Source organism: Dromiciops gliroides, chromosome 1 (genome assembly GCF_019393635.1).
Source record: "Dromiciops gliroides isolate mDroGli1 chromosome 1, mDroGli1.pri, whole genome shotgun sequence".
Lineage (NCBI taxonomy): Eukaryota > Metazoa > Chordata > Mammalia > Microbiotheria > Microbiotheriidae > Dromiciops > Dromiciops gliroides.
The window spans coordinates 252,298,271-252,316,852 of record NC_057861.1 but is presented as its reverse complement, the minus strand read 5'-3'; the positions used below and the strand labels follow the sequence as shown (position 1 = coordinate 252,316,852).

The 18,582-nt window shown below is 34.8% G+C and overlaps 1 protein-coding gene across 4 annotated transcripts in view; it reads left to right on the top strand.

Annotated features, from left to right (window-relative positions):
• The window catches only part of NOL4 (nucleolar protein 4), a 450,254-nt gene that overhangs the window by 76,148 nt on the left and 355,524 nt on the right, over positions 1 to 18,582 (top strand). For all 4 annotated transcript variants that reach the window (XM_043978614.1, XM_043978615.1, XM_043978617.1 and 1 more), the window contains exon 2: positions 17,697 to 17,846. In XM_043978614.1, coding sequence (XP_043834549.1) covers positions 17,697 to 17,846 — 150 coding nt within the window. The remainder of the gene's footprint in view (positions 1 to 17,696; positions 17,847 to 18,582) is intronic.

Below are 18,582 nucleotides of genomic sequence, written 5' to 3'. Positions count from 1 at the left end.
TGGCAAAGCTATTTAAATTTCTGTTAAGCTCAATTTTATAGGAAATTTTCCTGGCTGATTACCAGCATCTGAGATACCTGAAAAGACTTCCATTCCACGACTACACCCAGAGGACATCCCAAGAATCATATGAGAAAAAAACCTCCAAAGACTTAAATGGACATTTTCCTGTTTTCTTTTTTCACATTGTATACAGTGTTTACAATGTCCACTTACTAAAGGGGAGTGCCCCCTTCAGCTTTTGTCAATGCATTGATCAATCTCTTTTTCTCTCTTTTCATTCCCGTGACTTTGTTAGTCATAGGCATCTGTAACATTATTGTTTCACGTGTGGAAACAATGTTTCCTCCCATGAAGTACGGGGGGGGGGGGGGACTGTGAGAATTGGAATAACACCCCCCGCTGGGAAAGATATTGCAGGGAAGCTCTGCCATGAGGAGAAAGCATGTGATTTAGAAAGGATGTGACTTTAGTATCTGGAAGTTACCCAGCATCCAGAAGTTACCCAGAGTCCAGAAGTTTCATCTATAGAACCACCTGTTACCGCTCAATCAGAGCTACCAGCCAATTAACTTGGAATTGTATGTGTAAATGGCCCTGTTTCCTGTTTCTCAGGAGGCTTCTGGGAGAAGCCAAGGAGCAAGCCGGCCTTTCTGGGGTTGGAGACTTTGCCTTGGAGGTAGTGGAGGCAGATTAGGGAGAGCAGGCAGATCTAATACTCTATCCATGTGTTTGTTTTTACTAACCCCTAATATACTTAAATAAATACTTAAAAGTATAAACTCTTGCTAAAGCTTCTAATTTAAGGCAACCACTCATTAGATTTTAGACATCATAACTAGGATTTTAGGTCCTTACATAACCTTGGGTGAGTCACTTTAACCTCCTTAAAATACCAATTTCCAAATCTCTGAAATAAGAAGAATGATATTTTTTTTAGCTACCTAACAGTGTTATTGTAAATTTATAGGAAACACTATGACTATAAAATGCTATATACATTTTGGCTCTTATTTTTTTAACATCGAAATCATGAAAGTACTTGGGAAAAATATTCTCGGTGATTAGAATATCAATATAGAAATTTGGGATTTTGCTAGCTATGTCCTGGCATTCTCTATGAAATGTGAGTAGTTGCAACCCCTTATCAGTTTTCTTTTCTATATAATATACAGATGGTATAGCTTTCATTTTCTGAAAGTATGACTAGCATCTTTGGAGACAGTTAATCATGAGTTACCTTACATAGGTAAGCAAGTATGTTCAATTAGAACAATCTTTCATAGTTGAATTTAATGGTTTCCATTTAGAAAATCTCAGCAGTTCTGGGGAGTTATATTTATTTCCTAATGTTTATAGATGGGTTCAAAGTTCCATCCAGCAATATTTCTATGTCCATGTCTATTTAAAATCACTAAAATAAATTTTGATGAGGCAACATTATAAATCAAAGATTATATGACATTTTCTTTCCCCACAAAATTCTACTTTTCAGTATCTTTCTCATTTCTTCCCTTCCTTCTATCCTTTCTTGCTACTTCATCATTGGCTTTTTTTTGTAGGGCAGTGAGGGTTAAGTGACTTGCCCAGGGTCACACAGCTAGTAAGTGTCAAGTGTCTGAGGCCAGATTTGAATTCAGGTCCTCCTGAATCCAGGGCCAGTGCTTTATCCACTGTGCCACCTAGCTGCCCCCATCTTCATACACTTTCATGGACCTTGTGTGCTTTCATCTGACAGCCAGTTCTTAAGAAAATGGTGAAAGGCCAGTGGAAAATGAAAATGGTTATGTCCCCCCTCATGGCTTCTTGGCACACTAGGCCTGCACTATATTCAAGCCTGTGATTATAATATGCAGTGAATTATCCCCCTAAGATTACCTTCTTGGTCCTTAGGCAAATCCTGGTTACCTCTGGATTATAATTGGCATTTTATAATCCAATCAGCAAATCTTTATTAAGTTCCTATGAAATGTATGTATTTGGTTTCATAAGACTCAGATTTGGGTGTTGGTTCCATTATTTACTAAATATTCTTCCCCAAGGAAAAGATGAGGACAAGTTCATTGGATTTAGAAATTTACCTCTAATGACCATTTTGTTTCTGTTTCTTCCTCTGTTAATCTTTTTTATAAATGTGTTCTATTATGCTCTTTCCTTCTGGTTTCTGGATTTCTACACATGAATCCCACATGACCATCTAAACAAACAAAAAACGGGAAATAAAACAGGCATTTGGAAAATAGATAAGAAACTGGTCACAGAGACATGATATAGTAGTTATGGGAGACCTCAATTATCCCACCATCTCTTGAAATGCTCTTTCACTCTCTCTGTCTCTCTGTATTTCTGTGTATGTCTCTGTCTGTCTCTCTGTATCAGTCTTTCATCCCAACCACCCTAAAAACTAGTGAAACTACAATACGAATATCAACTTGCCTTAATGAAAACTTCATTCTTCAAATGGTGAAGGAAGCAACAAAGAAAAATTCTATAAAAGATCTTATTCTCATTAGCAAGAAGAAGATGGCTACTAGGTTGGAGATAGTGTACACAGTGAGAAATGACTACCCCTTCTTATAGTGTGTGATACAGCAGAAGAAGAGATGAGCAATGTTTAACAGGGATACCAGATTTTGAGAAAACAGATTCTAAACATTTTAGAGGAGTGATGGTTTGGTCCAATAGCCTAAAATTTGTCAGGCGTAGTCAGCCCACAACAGATGGACAATTCTCAAGAATGAAATTCTAGAAACACAAAGAGAAACAATATTAAGGAGAAGGAAAAATAGGAGTTGCCTGAAGGGACCAATGTAGATGCATAGGTCTTAAACATTTTAGATTTTAAAAAAAAGATATATAAGGCTATTGAGTGAGGAAGGGTCCTGTAAAATGGGGTCAGGTGATACAAAGCTCAAACTGAATTGCAATTAATGAAAAAAGAAAAGGAGGAAGAAATTGTGTGTGTGTGTGTGTGTGTGTGTGTGTGTGTGTGTACATCTATATTGGGATAAAGAGGAAAATCATAAAAGGAATAAGGGTGGAAGAACAATAGTATGCTCTTGTTTTATCTGCCAAGGATAATAACTTTTGCATTCAAAATGACAAAACAAAAATGGATAACAGGGAGTTGGTACCTAAGATGATTAGGAAGTGCATAATTGCCCTTGTTTTTTTTTGTTTGTTTGTTTTTGTTTTTGTTTTTGGTGAGGCAATTGGGGTTAAGTGACTTGCCCAGGGTCACACAGCTAGTAATTGTTAAGTGTCTGAGGGCGGATTTGAACTCAGGTCCTCCTGAATCCAGGGCCGGTGCTCTATCCACTGTGCCACCTAGCTTCCCCCATAATTTCCCTTGTGATCATAGTTTCAAGAGATGGAAGGGAGCTCAGAGAACATCTAGTCCAACTTCCTCTTTTCTTAAATGAGGAAATTCAGACTCAAAATACTGAGGGGATTTTGCTTGAGGTAACCCAGGGATTAAGGGTCAGAGGTGGGATTCCAACCCAGGTCTCTTGATTAACAAAGCCAGTGTTCTTTCTAGCATGAAACACCACCTCCCTTGGTGGATTTAATTCACCAAGCCCCAGGAAAACTAAACACTTGGGAAACTGAAAGAGCTGGCAGATATGTTTGCTGAGACACTGTCAGAGATATTTGAAAGATTGTGAAAAAAATAAAAGTACCTTAGGAGGACAAAGGACAAATATGTCTTTTTTTTTTTTTTTTTTTTTTAGTAAGGCAATGGGGGTTAAGTGACTTGCCCAGGGTCACACAGCTAGTAAGTGTTAAGTGTCTGAGGCCGGATTTGAACTCAGGTCCTCCTGAATCCAGGGCCGGTGCTCTATCCACTGCACCATCTAGATGCCCCATAAATATGTCATTTTTTAATAGGAAAAAGAACAAAGTTTGAAAACTATAGACTAATGAGTTTGAATTTATTTCTTGAAAATTCTAGAATAGATCATGACACCAATATGTAATAAACATCTGGGAAAGGCTGTGTTAGTTACAAAGAATTAGCATGTTTGGGCAAGAACAGGTCTTGCGAGACATACTATATTTCCTTTTTGTTTTGACAATGTTACTAAATTATTAAATGAAGGGAATGATGTAGTTATAGTTTGCCTAGATTTTAGCAGAGCATTCAAAAAATATCTCACATTGTTCTTAAGAGAAAGATGGAGAAATGTGAATTAAATAATAATACAATTATATTCAGAAATGATTCAGTGGGCAAACTTAAAGAGTAACTGATAAAAATCTTAAATAGTACAGGACCAACCACAGATCCCTGGACATTCCACTAGAGACCTACTACCAGGCTGAAATTGAACCTCTTCTCAGCTCAGTCTCCCAACTCCTAATGGCACTGGACCCCAGAGAGCAATGACTTACTTCCCTGAGGCTTCTAAGCTTAAGTCTGAGAAGTTGGGGGTTCTGGTACTGTTACTCACTAGCCTCTATCCATTATGCTTTCTAAAGTTACTAGTGCATACATCATTCCATCAACCTCTTCTGCTCAGGAGAAACTTCCACAGCTGTAATGGATACTTCAGATTGTCTGACCTAGTCATTGACCAGGGAGGGAGAGACAGAGAGGAGAGAAGCTTGATTCCTGTGTTTCTCTTCTCTGGTCATGGACACTTTCTTTTGAGGATTCATTTATCTATGGATTTGACTATCACCTGGCTCTCTCCTGCTGGTTCACAAACTGGCTATGATTGTTATACATAGACCCAGCCAGTTGCATGTGTGTGTGTGTGATTTTCTTCAATTAATCACAAAACATTTCCTGTGTGGCATCATCTACTTTCAGCCAATGATCAGTCAGCCAGTCACAAAAGCATTTATTAAGTGCTCATTAATCCAGCTACTATGCCAAAGCAGTTTATTGCTCTCAAATTGATAAGGGAATTGTCATTACTTAATTTATACCTTTGGTTTATTGATTTATTCAATAGACAAATCTTGTCCTTCCATGATTATGGGGATGGGAAAGATCTCCACCCTTACATAAGAACTGAGAGTTGGATATTTAGTGTGAAAAAGAGAAGACTCAGGGAGAACATGATAACTTTCTTTAAGTATTTGTACAACGGTGATGTGGAAGAGGGATAAGACAAGTTCTATTTGTTACCACAAGGCAAAATTAGGAGCAATGGGAGGATGTTGCAAAAAGCTAAATTTAGGATTGATTTAAGGATAAACTTCCTTACTATTATGGTTGTCTAAAAGTGGAATAAACTGCCTTTGGAGATTGTATTCCCTCTTATTAGGGTGTTTTTCAAAGAGAGGCTGAATGACAAATTGTGTGATATGTTATAGTGGGAACTCTTTTTGGGTTTGGATTGAAATAAATGCTGCCTTTCTCCATTGTTAAAATTCTCTATTGTTAAAATTTCAATTTAGTTGGGATGTTTATTTTTATGAATTACAAGTCTTTTCTCCTATATAAATGAAAAATATTTATTAACTGAATAAGTAATATTCACTCTCCTTTAATTTTTCTTTCTTTTTTCTATATTTATCTTAAAGTATAGTTTATTGATGCATTTTCTTGGGAAATAAAGGAATGAACCCGTCTCTCTCCAGTTTGAATTTTTCCTTGTGACAAAGACTACCAATTATTAAAAACATTGATAGAGTGACTGAATCTGAACAAATATATGACATCATGTCTGTTAAGGCTAAAATTCTAGCTAAACTATCTAAAATATCTAATGACTGGTCGCCAATAAACTGTAAGCTTTAGCAAGAGTTAGACTTCTAAGCATTTATTAAGGAGAATAAGAATTTGGCAAAGAGAGAGAGAAAGGCCTACATTCATCTATCTATTAAAGGGAGAGCACATTTCTAGCTCCACTCTCCACCAGAGTCCTCAGGAAAAAGTGCATCTGAGCACCAGGCTCCCGCCTTCTTCCTCCCACAAGCAAACATCACTTCCTGACGCCAAAGAAAAGATTACTGGCCTTGCCCTCAAAGACCTTCACTTCATGGCAGAGCTTTTCCACAGCAAGTCTCCAGCAGGTAGCATCATTCCAATCATCACATGTCCTAATAGTATTCCATTTCTCTGTGATGGTGAGGTAAATATCTTGTTATTTGTTCTTTAGGACTTTAATTTGTTTTTCATTTACTCAAAGTTGTGACCTTTTCATTTATATTATAATTAATGTGTTTTAATTTTGGTTTATTTCAATTTGAATCAATTTATACATATCTTTCTGTTTCTCAACATTTCCTATGTTCTTAATTTGTTACTGTGCAACAGTGCTGCATTACATTCATATTCCATAGGGTTTTTTTTATTCTTTCCTGAGTTAAGGGGCACTCAATTTGTTTCCAAGTTTTTGGTAACAGAGTGCTATTTTGGAATGTATTGAATCCTTACTTATATCTTTGATTTCCTTGGAATTTAAGCATAAACATTAATGGAATCTCTTTGTCAAAGGGTAGGGACAATTTAATTGCATTTATTATGTAATTTCAAATTGATATGTAGCACAAATGGATCAATTTAAAGTTCCACTAACAGTGTATTAGTGTACCTATTTTCCACAGCTGTTCAAACACTGTCCATTTTTGTAATTTATTTCACAATTTCCATGTTGTGAAGTAAAACCTTATAGCTGTTTTATTTTTATTTCTCTTACTTTTAGTGATTTGGAGCATGTTTTCATATGATAATTTGTAATTTGAATGTTTCTTTTGAGAACTGCTTTTTCTTTTTATTGACCACTTATGTATCTAGCATTAATTTACAAAGACACAGGAAAAATGTATTTAAATAATAATTACAACACATTTAAATGATTTCTTCATGAATAAAATGAAGATAAAATACAAAGATAAATGGCAGTGGAAAAATTTTGCATCAAATATCAGAAAAATATGGATTTCAAATTATATAGGGAATTGATAGAAATATACATATACAGATATGTTATGCATTTTCTAAATGCTTTGAATGGATCTTTTTTGTTTTCAGCTTTCCTTTTTATGTTAGTACACTATAGGAATACTAATCATTTTATTTTATTTATTTTCTTTCCTGTTGTCTTGTTACAGCTATTGTATCTTCACCAGTTCTCTGGGTTTTCTTACTGTAATATCATAAAACTGGGAAAATTTTGTCTCTTCTTTACCAATATTTATACTTCTTATTTCTTTCTCTGGTCTTATTGTTATCACTGCCATTTCTAGAACTATGTCAATTAAAAGTGGGGAAAGTGGCATCCTTGCTTTATTGCTTTTTCCATTAAAAAAACCCTTTTAGTATTTCTCCATCATAAATAATATTGGTTCTTGGTTTTTAATTATATGCTTTTGATCACATTAACAAAAGGTTGTTCCATGCCTATATACTTCCTAGGATTTTAAACATAAATGAGTGCGGAATTTGTCAAAGACTTTTTCTACATAGGAAATAATCATAGTTTTTTAGTCATGTTTATTATTTCCATAATGTTAATAGATTACATAATAGAATACTATCTTTGTATCCCTGCTCTGAATCTAACAAATCATAATGATTTGTTTTGGGTACAAATTTACATATTTTCCTAATGATGATTTCATCCTCCTACCCCATATTTTATATACATTAATTAGATTTGTCTACAATTCTCTTTTTTTTTTTTTAGTGAGGCAATTGGGGTTAAGTGACTTGCCCAGGGTCACACAGCTAGTAAGTGTTAAGTGTCTGAGGCCGGATTTGAACCCAGGTAGTCCTGACTCCAGGGCTAGTGCTCTATCCACTGCACCATCTAGCTGCCCCTACAATTCTCTTTATCTCTCCATGATTTAGATATCAGGGCCTTAGTTTTTGCTTTGTTTTCTTAATTAAAGGAGTCTGGTAGGATATCTTTTATTTCATTTTAAATAATAAATTTTTCACCATTGGCATTGATTGTTCTTTAAATGTTTGATATAATTCACATGTTACTCCAATATATATCTACATATCTCTAGGTATCCCCCCCCTTAATCCACTTAGGGAATTTGCTAAATTTGTTGGGGTGGGCTGTTCTGAGATTTGGATGTTCATAATTTTTATTTCTGTTTTTTTTTTTCAGTTTGGGTATTTTTTTATTTTTGTAGATGCTTATCAACCACTTTTGAATTTTTAGCTTTGCTGGTACATAACTGTATACAGTAGTTTCTGATAATTCTTTTCATTCAAAACATTTTTTATTCCTAAAACTAAACCCTCTAGTATTACTGTTGATTTCATTCTCTTCTATTTCCTTTATAACTTTGCTCCAGTAGTCATCTGCTATTTTCCATATATCTTTAATAGATCCTTCTTTTCTAGGTTTTTCCCTTTCCCTTTCCTAAAAAAAAAAAAAAAGACAGGAAAGCAAACAAAATAAAGCAAAACTTTCCTTTGACCCTGACACTCAATTAAGCAAATGATTTCTGTTTTCTCCTTTACCCAAATCTTACCTGTGGCTCCACGAAGCTGTAGCATACACAGTGGACACAGCCGGGTAAACCATCTTGGCAGACAGGCTAAACCAGGTTGAGGGTAACAGATGGGCTTTAAACTCATCCAGTGGAATGGGTGAATGAGAATGATTTGTTCCAACAGCCATGAATGTGGCTGAAGCAGGCACTGTGGAGTGCTTAGAGATTGGTCACACATCAGACACCAAGGTCATCCACTGAATCCTGGGCCATCACCAGTCATCTTGACTTTTCCTGCCATTGGAAGATAGAGTGAGGGTGACAACTTTGTGAGACTTTGCCTCCCTTAAATCCAATTCACAAGGAAGGTAAGACATCACTGTTGGTGTCATTGGTCTTCTTAGAAAATGAAGGATGGACAACAAAGCATTGACTATATTACCCAAATCCACTTCCTCAAATCTATATACTTAACCCCTTGTAGTCCAACACTCTTCCTTATAACCAGTCTGAAATAGCTCTTTTAAAACCTGCCAATGACCACATTGCAAATTCCAATGATCTTTTTTTCCTTTCCTTATCTTTCTTTACCTCTCTCTGGCATTTCACACTATGGATCCCTCTTCCCTTCCCCACCCTTGGGTTCCAAGTGCCTGATTTCTGTTGGTTACCTGTCTGACTCTTTGCACCCTGTTTCTTTTCCTTTTTCTACTTCTTTCTCCAACTTCCTACTCATGGGTAAATGTTAGGATGATAATCCAGGTATTCTTTTCTCTCTACTTTCTTGTTCCTATCCATTCTCCTGGCTTCAATTTCACTTAATGAAGATGACTCCAAAATTCATATTCTAACAAAACTTCTCACTCCTCTTTAGTCCTGTATTTGTAATTGCTGGATAACTCAATCTGTATATCTTCCTAGCACCTCAAACTCAACACATCTAAAATGCTTTGCTTTAACTGAAGCAAAGTGAAATGTACTGTATACAAAATAACAGCAATAGTGCAAGAGGATCGGGGGCAGCTAGGTGGTGCTGTGGATAAAGCACCGGCCCTGGATGCAGGAGTACCTGAAATCAAATCCAGCTTCAGACACTTGACACTAGCTGTGCAACCCTGGGCAAGTCACTTAACCCTCATTGCCCTGGAAAAAAAGAAAAAAGAAAGAAAAAATAGTGCAAGAGAATCTCCTGGGAAGTACATGGTTATTTTCAGCATTGAAATGATCCAATATAAATCTGAAGGACTTATGAAAATTGTCATCTACAGAGAAAGAACTGATGGTATCTGAAGATAGATTGAAGCATAATTTTTTGACAGTTCCTTAATCTGAAGTTTTGTTTTTATCTGTTTTCTTGCAAAATATGGCTAATATGGAGATGTTTTCCATGACTATTCATGTATAACTTATATTGAATTGTTTGAGTTCATGGGGGTGGAGGTGGGAAGGGAGGGAGGAAGAGAAGTTGGAATCCAAAGTTTTAAAAAATTGATGTAAAAATTTGTTTTTACATGTAATTTGAAAAATAAAATTCTAAACAGAGAAAAAAAATGCTTTGCTTTCTCTCCTATATCCAATTAGTTGCCAAGGACTAACCTTTCTGCCTTTGAAACATCTCTCATATATGCCCTTTTCTCTTCTCTGACACTGCCACCAGTCTGGTGTACACCCTTGTGCCTAGACTATTGCAAAATCATGCTGCTTTGTCTCCCTGCCTTAGGTCTCCCCCTCCTCTAGTCTGTTCTTTCAGGTTGTCAAATTTATCTTTCTATAGTTCAGTTCTGACTTTCCTATTCATGTCTTTTCCCTATTTAATAAAATCCTATGGGTCCTTTTCTAAAACTCTCTCCCTCTTCCTTTCTATCTCCTAACTCCCCTGGCTTCTTTCAAGAATCTTCTAAAGTCCCACATTCTGCCAAGAAACCTTTCCCACTCTTCTTTAATCTTAGCACCTTCCCTCTGAGATTATCTCCCATTTATTCTGTATAGATCTGGTTCGTATATATTTGTTTGTATATTGTCTTCAGGGCTATCTTTTACCCCTTTTCTATCTCAAAGCACTCAGGATAGTCCCTGGCACATAGTGGTCACTTAATAAAAGTTTATTAGTTGGTGGATAATGTAATACGGTTTTTAGTGAGGCAATTAGGGTTAAGTGACTTGCCCAGGGTCACATAGCTAGTAAGTGTTAAGGGTCTGAGGCCAAATTTGAACTCAGGTACTTCTGACTCCAGGGCTGGTGCTCTATCCACTGCACCACCTAGCTGCCCCCAATGTAATTTTGAACTGCTGAAATTATTAGAAAGTTTTAAATAAATTTATATTATGCTTAAATTTGCTTTTTCACAACTTCCATAGTTTTTAATTCTGCTGTCTGTGGTCAAGCAAAACAGCTTTAACACTTTTCCCAGTGAGAACTCTTAAAATACTTAAATATAGGCATAATATTTCACCTAAATCTTCTCTCCTGGAAGTTAAACAGCTGATCCTAAAAAAGACATGAAATCAAGGCTATTGTTGGAAGGCCTTATTATATTCATCTTCTTCTGGAAAATCCAGCATACTAAAATGTGTCACACAGAAAAACACAATCCTCCAAGTGTGTGGTCTGATCAGGGAAAAAGGCAGTGCACTGTCACTTCCCTGGTATTGGATGCTATCCTTTTCTTAATGCACCCCAATATCACAGTAGTTTTTTGAGTCACTGTATCACACTGGTGACACTTGTTGAGTTGGTCCTTTCCTTCATTAGATTGTTAACTTCCTGAAAGCAGGCCCAGAGTCATATCTATACTTCATATCCTCAGCATTTAGCACAGTGCTTTAAATATAGTAGTTACTTAATATTTTTTCAATGAATGAATGCATGATTTGGAAACCTAGAGATTCTGCTTCTAGTTTTTGTTCTTTGGACACTTTGAGTCATCTTGAGTCACATTTATCTCTGGACATAATTTTCCTCATAAGCAAATCAGATCATTCAATTAAATTCAGTTCTACCTAGTTCAGTTCAATTAAAAAACAAACATTTATTAATCATTCCACATATGCAAGTCACTGTTAGGAACTAAGGATACAAAAAAAAAGAATTAGTCTGTGCCTTTAAGGAGGTTATATTCCTCTGGAGGTAGGGAGGTTTTTGTTATGTACAGAAATAAATACAAAGTAAATGCAGTTATAAACATTCATTTCAAGAGGGAGAAAGCACTAATGTCTGATCTTATGAGGAAATGCTTTGTGAAGGTGGTGGAATTGATTGTTAAAGTTCTTTAAAGCTCTATGATACTATACTTTTAAAGCATTTGTTTTTTAATAGCTGATTGTTCTCAGATCTATTCTGTTAGAAAGAAGAAAAGGTGTGAGACCCATATTGTTCATGTGATATTTAACCATTTTATAATTAACCACATAAACTTTGTAGACTGCTTTGGAATGACCTTGAATTTTCCACAATGAGCTGTATCCTTGCTTTATTGTGCATTGTTTTGTGTTAAAATAACCTCTTGCCAAAGTATATAGGCATTTTAGTAATGGTGACTATTCAAGTCCACCTATTAATAGAATAGATTGTTTGAATTTCAACCTTCAGAAAAATAGTGAAGGAACATGCCATGAAATAGAAATTTGTCTCAAAAGGTGTGAAGTACAAAGCTGTGATAGATCTGGAAGAATATGCTATCAGTATGAAAAGGATTGCATAAGCAGCAGATAAAAGGCAGGAAAAACAGTGTAAATAGCTAGGAAAAGCAAAACCTGGAAGAGGCTTTTGTGGTACTGAGTCATAGAGACAGCAAGCTTCTTAAAAGAAAGTTATGTCTTAAAGATGATTATATTTCTCATTCTGTCTTAGCTTTCTTATGTCTTTTAACAGATTTAAGAAGAACAGATATAATTTATTCTGATAGCTTTCTTAGGATTTCATCAGATTTATGGTTGGAAAATGTTTCATTATTCTATGAATTCTTCTAAGACAATTAAACATAATGTTGCTCTTCTATATTTGCATCACTCTTTCATATTGAACCTTTCCGTGGAACAAAGAAAAACACTTTAGCAAAGCCAACCAACACAGGGAGAATGTCTAACAGTAGAGCCCATTGCATGTCTGTAGCCCTCACCTCTCTGTTGTTATGCATCCTTATTAGCTTTCTAGAGCTAAAATAGTTTTTTCTCTTGCAGTCTCATCTGAGTTAGAATAATTTTTAGTGTTGTTATTGTTTATATATTGTAATCATCATGTATATTGTTCTCTTGGTTTGCTCTTATTTTATATGCTACATGTTTCTCTGTCTTCTTCATATTTATCATTACTTATGATGCAGTAATATTACATTATATTCATATACCACAATTTGTTCAGCCATTTCCCAATCTTTGGGCATCCTTTTTTGGGGTTCCTAGTTATTTATTTTTCTTACTACCATAAAGAGAGCTGCTGTGAATAGTTTATTATGTATAGGAACTTTCTGTCATTGACCACTGAGATCACTGGATCAATTTATTAACTTTTTTTGGCACAACTCCAAATGGATTTACATATAGTTGCTCTAACATACATTTCCACCAACAATTGACTATTGTTCTTATCTTCCCATAGAACTTTCTAACACTGACCTCCTGATTAAAAAAAATAACATTTTTGTCAATTTTCTGCGTATGAGGTGAACTTCAAAATTAGTTTAATTTTCATTACTCTTTGTTATTTTGGACAATTTTTTCATGGGAATCATGAACAACCATTAAATCAAATTATTCCAAATCAGCAATAATAAAATAAGTTAAAATTAAATTAACTCTAAGGTAAATTTAAAGGTTTTTTAAAAGTGGTACTATTAAAGGTATAAAATAGGAAATTATGTTTTTTCACCACCTTAACATTTTCTTTTGCAATTTATAGTGAAATATGGTTTTACAACAGCCAAACTAAAGACCCTGCCCCTACCCTTAGCTCCATCCCTACCCCAATCCCCAATCAATTTCTCCTTTGCTGGTTTAATATTCTGTTGTTACCTGCTACTTTCCAGAGGAAAGAGGACTTCTTTTGAAGTCTGTATCTCTAAATTTGTTGCACTTTTCTCAGCACTTTTTTTGCAGTATACATGATTTCTCTTGCTGAATCCAATCCAGCACTATGTGTTCAACTGATAAAAAGCATACAATCCATTCTACCCCAGCATAATGTACCACAAATTGAGCACAAAATAGGTAAACAAGTGAAGTACATTCATGATTTCATGTTCCTAACTAATTCTTCATGGATGCATACACAGATGTTGCTTTTATTTTACATTCTGCTCCGTAGTTTAAAATGAATCTCAATCTACAAAACTTTTTGATAACTTGAGAAATAAAGCCCTTCCTTACTCTAGCCTCCATACTTTTTTTTTTCCCTTTGCAGCTACTTTAACCCCCATAGGAGCTGTCCACAGAAACTGAACTCTCCTTTTTTATCAAGTTTTCCCTGGGCTACATTGCCAGAGAAGAAAGGATCATAGTAGTAGTATTAGTGGCAGTTGTAGTAGTAAATAATGTTTATATAGTGCTTTAAGGCTTGTAAAGCACCTTCTTAATATTGTCTCATTTTCCCCCTTCACAATAACTTTGGGAGTTAGGGGCTACTATTATCTGTATTTAACAGAAAAGGAAACTGAAACAGAGGTTAAGTTGCTTGCCTAGGATCATCTAGCTTCTGGTCTTCCTTACTCTAGGTCCAGCACTCTATCCTCTGAAGCACCTAGTTGACTCATTGTAGTAGATGGAGTGCTGGACCTGACACCAAGAATACTAGATTTGAATCTTGCCTCTTATACTTAATAACTGTATGACCATGGAAAAATTAATCAGCCTCTGTGAGCCTCAGTTTACACATTTGTAAAACAAAGAAAATAATTTCTATAGTAACCCAGGGTTATTGTGAGGCTCACATGACATAATGCATGTAAAGCAAAGTTTATAAAAGTATATAAATGTCAATTACCATTGAAATGTCTGATTCAAATTTGCATTCTCCCCCACTCCACCCTACATTGAAATGTAAATGCTTTGGATATTTTCTTTTTGTTTTCCTTGTTGTTAATACAATTTAGGCACTTATTAAATTGTTGTATTGTGTTAAGGTTGCATTGTTCTCCAAAGTTTTCTTATATTTTCTGAACCTAGTTTTTCAAAAGGGATGTCTTGTTACTGCCTTCTTCCATCTTTTACCTTCACACATGTAGAATCAACAATGATTTGTTTCTTACCCTATTGCTAGTGAGTCTTATTTCCAGGTAATGATTATTTATTCTATTATTGGCCCTGAAGTTTGGAGGACGTGAATTCAAATGTCACCTCAGATACTTACTAGCTGTGTGACCCTGGACAAGTAAATTAACCCCAATTGCTTTAAACATCCCAGGCCATCTCCTATTCTGATATATATTTTGCGCCATTGGGCCCAGATGGCTCTGGAGGAGAGAATGAGGTTTGGTGACTTTGCACAGCCCTCTCTCATTTAAATCCAATCACTGCAAGTCATGATATCACCCTGACATCATGGTTCTCAACAAGAAAAAAGGACAAACAACAATAATTTCTCCTATTGCCTCCTCTTTTAAATATTGGTATAAATACGAATGTCTCAAAAATCCAAATATGTTTGACCATTCTAGCCCTTAATTAAATTTATTTATTTTCAATATATATGCAATTGGAGGAAATTAGTGAATGTATTGTCCTTCTAAGTTATAGCCAACTCTCAAGGCATTTAGATAACATGGGGTTATTGAATGCTAAAATAAGCTGCTAAACTTCATATTGTCAATGATTTCAGTTTTCTTTTTCTCCTAGAGTAATTACAGAGTGATTAACAAATATAAAAATTAGTGGGGTTTGTTTTTCTTTTTGTTTGTTTTGCTTTGTTTGTTAATGACTTTCTACTTACGTCTACCCTAGGATAAAGGTGCTAACATTCAGGGAAATAATGGTATGTAGAGAGTCAAGGATCCTAGATAACTTACCAACTGTTTAATTATTCTCAATATCTAAGGGTGATTTGTACCTTCACTCTGCAGGAGTGTAAGGTTCTTCCATCTCAAGATATCCTCAATCTCAAGATTTCACATTACCAAAGCTCATTTGGTTTAGGACTAAATATATGGTCAAGTAACATTTATCCAAGGCTTAATTTTGTTGAGATTGGCCTCTTAGTTACATGGACTTTGTTTATGCTGGAGAGAAAGGATGACTATACTGTTTAAATAATTATAATTGCCCATTCAATGAAGAAAGAGAGGATTGGAATTCAGCATTGTGTTGTGTTAATCACCCATGGTAAGAAATACATACATACATATGTATATATACATATGTATATATAATATATAAATGAATGGTAACATAAAATATTACATATGATGTTTTTACTGCTAATATAACTTTATTTATATTATGTCAAAGGACAGATGTTTTACTTTAGATGTGATATTTTGCCTGTCCTGGACAAAAATGATTCTTTGGACCTAGAAGAAAGAAGATTGGTGTTTTGTTTTGGTTTTCTTTCATTTCAAAGAATGTCAGCAAATCTAACACTGAAGAATAAAGTGTTGGATAAAGAATCCTGGAGAGCAATGCTCTTTAATAATACCTATAATTATATATTTTTATATAATAATCATGCATCCATTTAGTAAGTAATGTCAGAATCTTAGAACTTGAAATGACCTCAGAGACAATGTAGTCCAACCTTCTTGTTTTATACATAAGAAAAATGTGGCAAAGAAAGAAGTGACTTTCCCAAGTTTCATAGGTGAAAAATAACAGATTTAAGCATTGTCCCTCCCAAATTTGTCACCAATTATAGATTTATTTCTCATATTTCCCTCCTCTACTAGTAGAGCAAATTGGATCACTTGACATTCATTTTAAATTGTTACCCTTTCCCATGTTCTTGTATTTGTTTCTGACTGGAATGACTTTCATTGAATTTCCCTATATTAATTCTTACTTACCTGTACTTCTATACCAAATGAAATCACTTTCTCCATAAAGCATTTCCTTATCACCCCAGCCCAACATGAGCTCATCTTGCTTTTTATCTAGAAGCAATCATTGTTCCTTGTGTATTTATTTATTGTGATAGGTATTTTCCTGGTCTAATGGAACAAGTGTACTTGTTGATCCTCCTGACTTTACCTCTGCATGACATAATTAATTTTCTTAAGGATGGATAAAGGATATTGATTTGGGGTCTAGATGCAAGCAGAATCTACTATTCAGCTATAGAAAGATCTTAATCTACTCTGGCTAGGTGTAGTTGGGTGGTATGGGGTAGAACCTTGAAAGTCCTAAAATCTGACTTCTTTTTAAATGTAAGTCTTTAGGATTTTCTACTTTGTATGCTTCCTCACCTTCCTTCCTTTCTTTCTCCCTTCCTCTTTTCCTGCCTTCTTCCCTCCCTCCTAGCTTTCCTAATTGGCAACCTTTAGTGTCTATTTGATTTTTAGACCCTTTACTGAAATTGCCCACCAGCATATCAATTACAGTAATTGTAGTGGTAATTTTCATGATTAGCACACACATTTTTTTCTAATAACTGAATTGAAGTTATGTCAGGTGCTAACTAATTTCATTCATTGATCCTGAACAAGTAGATTTAAATAGACAGCACTCTCACATATTGTCCTTATATTGAATTCCCTCACTGACTTTTAAAGAAAAATATAAAACATCAAAGGTTTTTGATAAATGTCATATTCAATATTTTTGAGAAAATTGATTTTTTCCTGCATGACAAATGCCAAGAAACTTTCCTTCACTGCTCTCACTAACGACTTACTACTTTGGATTGAATAATTTGTCATACTCTGTCCTTTTTTCCTTTACAACCGACATTTCATACTGTGATGTGCATTATTCCAACCTGTCACCCTGACAGAACCATAACTAGTTTGGGGATAATAGGACTGTGTTATAGGGTTCCAACAGTTAGATGTGTGTGTGTGTGTGTGTGTGTGTGTGTGTGTAGGATATGCTTCCTTCCCAAAGTAACACTGTCTCTGAGGCCATCTGCTGCTGTGAATGACTAATATATAGCATTACTACCCCCTAGGAACTGTTTTCATACAGCATCTTTGGGCATCCTCTTTTCCCCAACCCCATCAAAAAGTATAAGTTGAACCTTGTAAGAACAGGCCATCTCTTCTCCCAGCACAATTGTATATAATTTTAAAAAAAGTTTAATCAGATTTCACTAAAGAAGTTACACATTTGTCAAAATTTATTGATTAATCTTGCATTTCTTATCTGTTTTCCAGGATGGAGTAGGGGTAGATGAGAAGCTGTCTTTAAGGCGAGTAGCTGTGGTCGAAGATTTCTTTGACATTATCTATTCCATGCATGTGGAAACAGGGCCTAATGGAGAACAAATCAGAAAACATGCGGGACAGAAGAGAACATACAAAGCAGTAAGTAAAAGAAAAAAGCTTCTGAAAATATCTCATGTATATTTATAAATGATGCATTAAGTACTTAAAAGTATATCCATCGTAACATAGGTTATAGCTAAACAATATTCAAAACTTTAGTTTAGCTCTGAAATCTATATTTTATGTCATTTTCATTTAGAACATACATTAGGATAAGTATTATATACAAATGAAACCTCTTTATATTACCCTAACATTGCTGCAAATATGTTATTTTCATTTGTAAGTTTCAACAATGGCTATAATTGATGCACAATGAGCTATAACCAGAATCAGATATCATTAGGATACATATCATTATTAGATATTATTTACATTTTAAAGTGAAAACTTTTAACATCTTTACAATAAGAGAGTATGTGAACAACAGATTTAATACTGTCAATTGAGAAGATAAATGATATATTCTGTTATTATGAAATTATATGTCTTAAAGGCATTTCTAGGTCTATCTAGATACTTTAGTTTAATTTTTTACTTAATTAAGTTATTTTGTTATGAAATTAGATTGAGCAAATTCACATCTTCCTATAAATATTTCATTGTCCTTTTCCAAAAGAACTATTAAGCATAGAACTATGTGGTTCGGTTGTGAAATAATATTAATTCCATGGACAAAATAGTGGTTCATCCATAATTAATGAACCTTTGTTTATGGCTACTGTTATCTTCATTATGTTCATCTATATTGATAGACAATATCAGCCTGGATGCA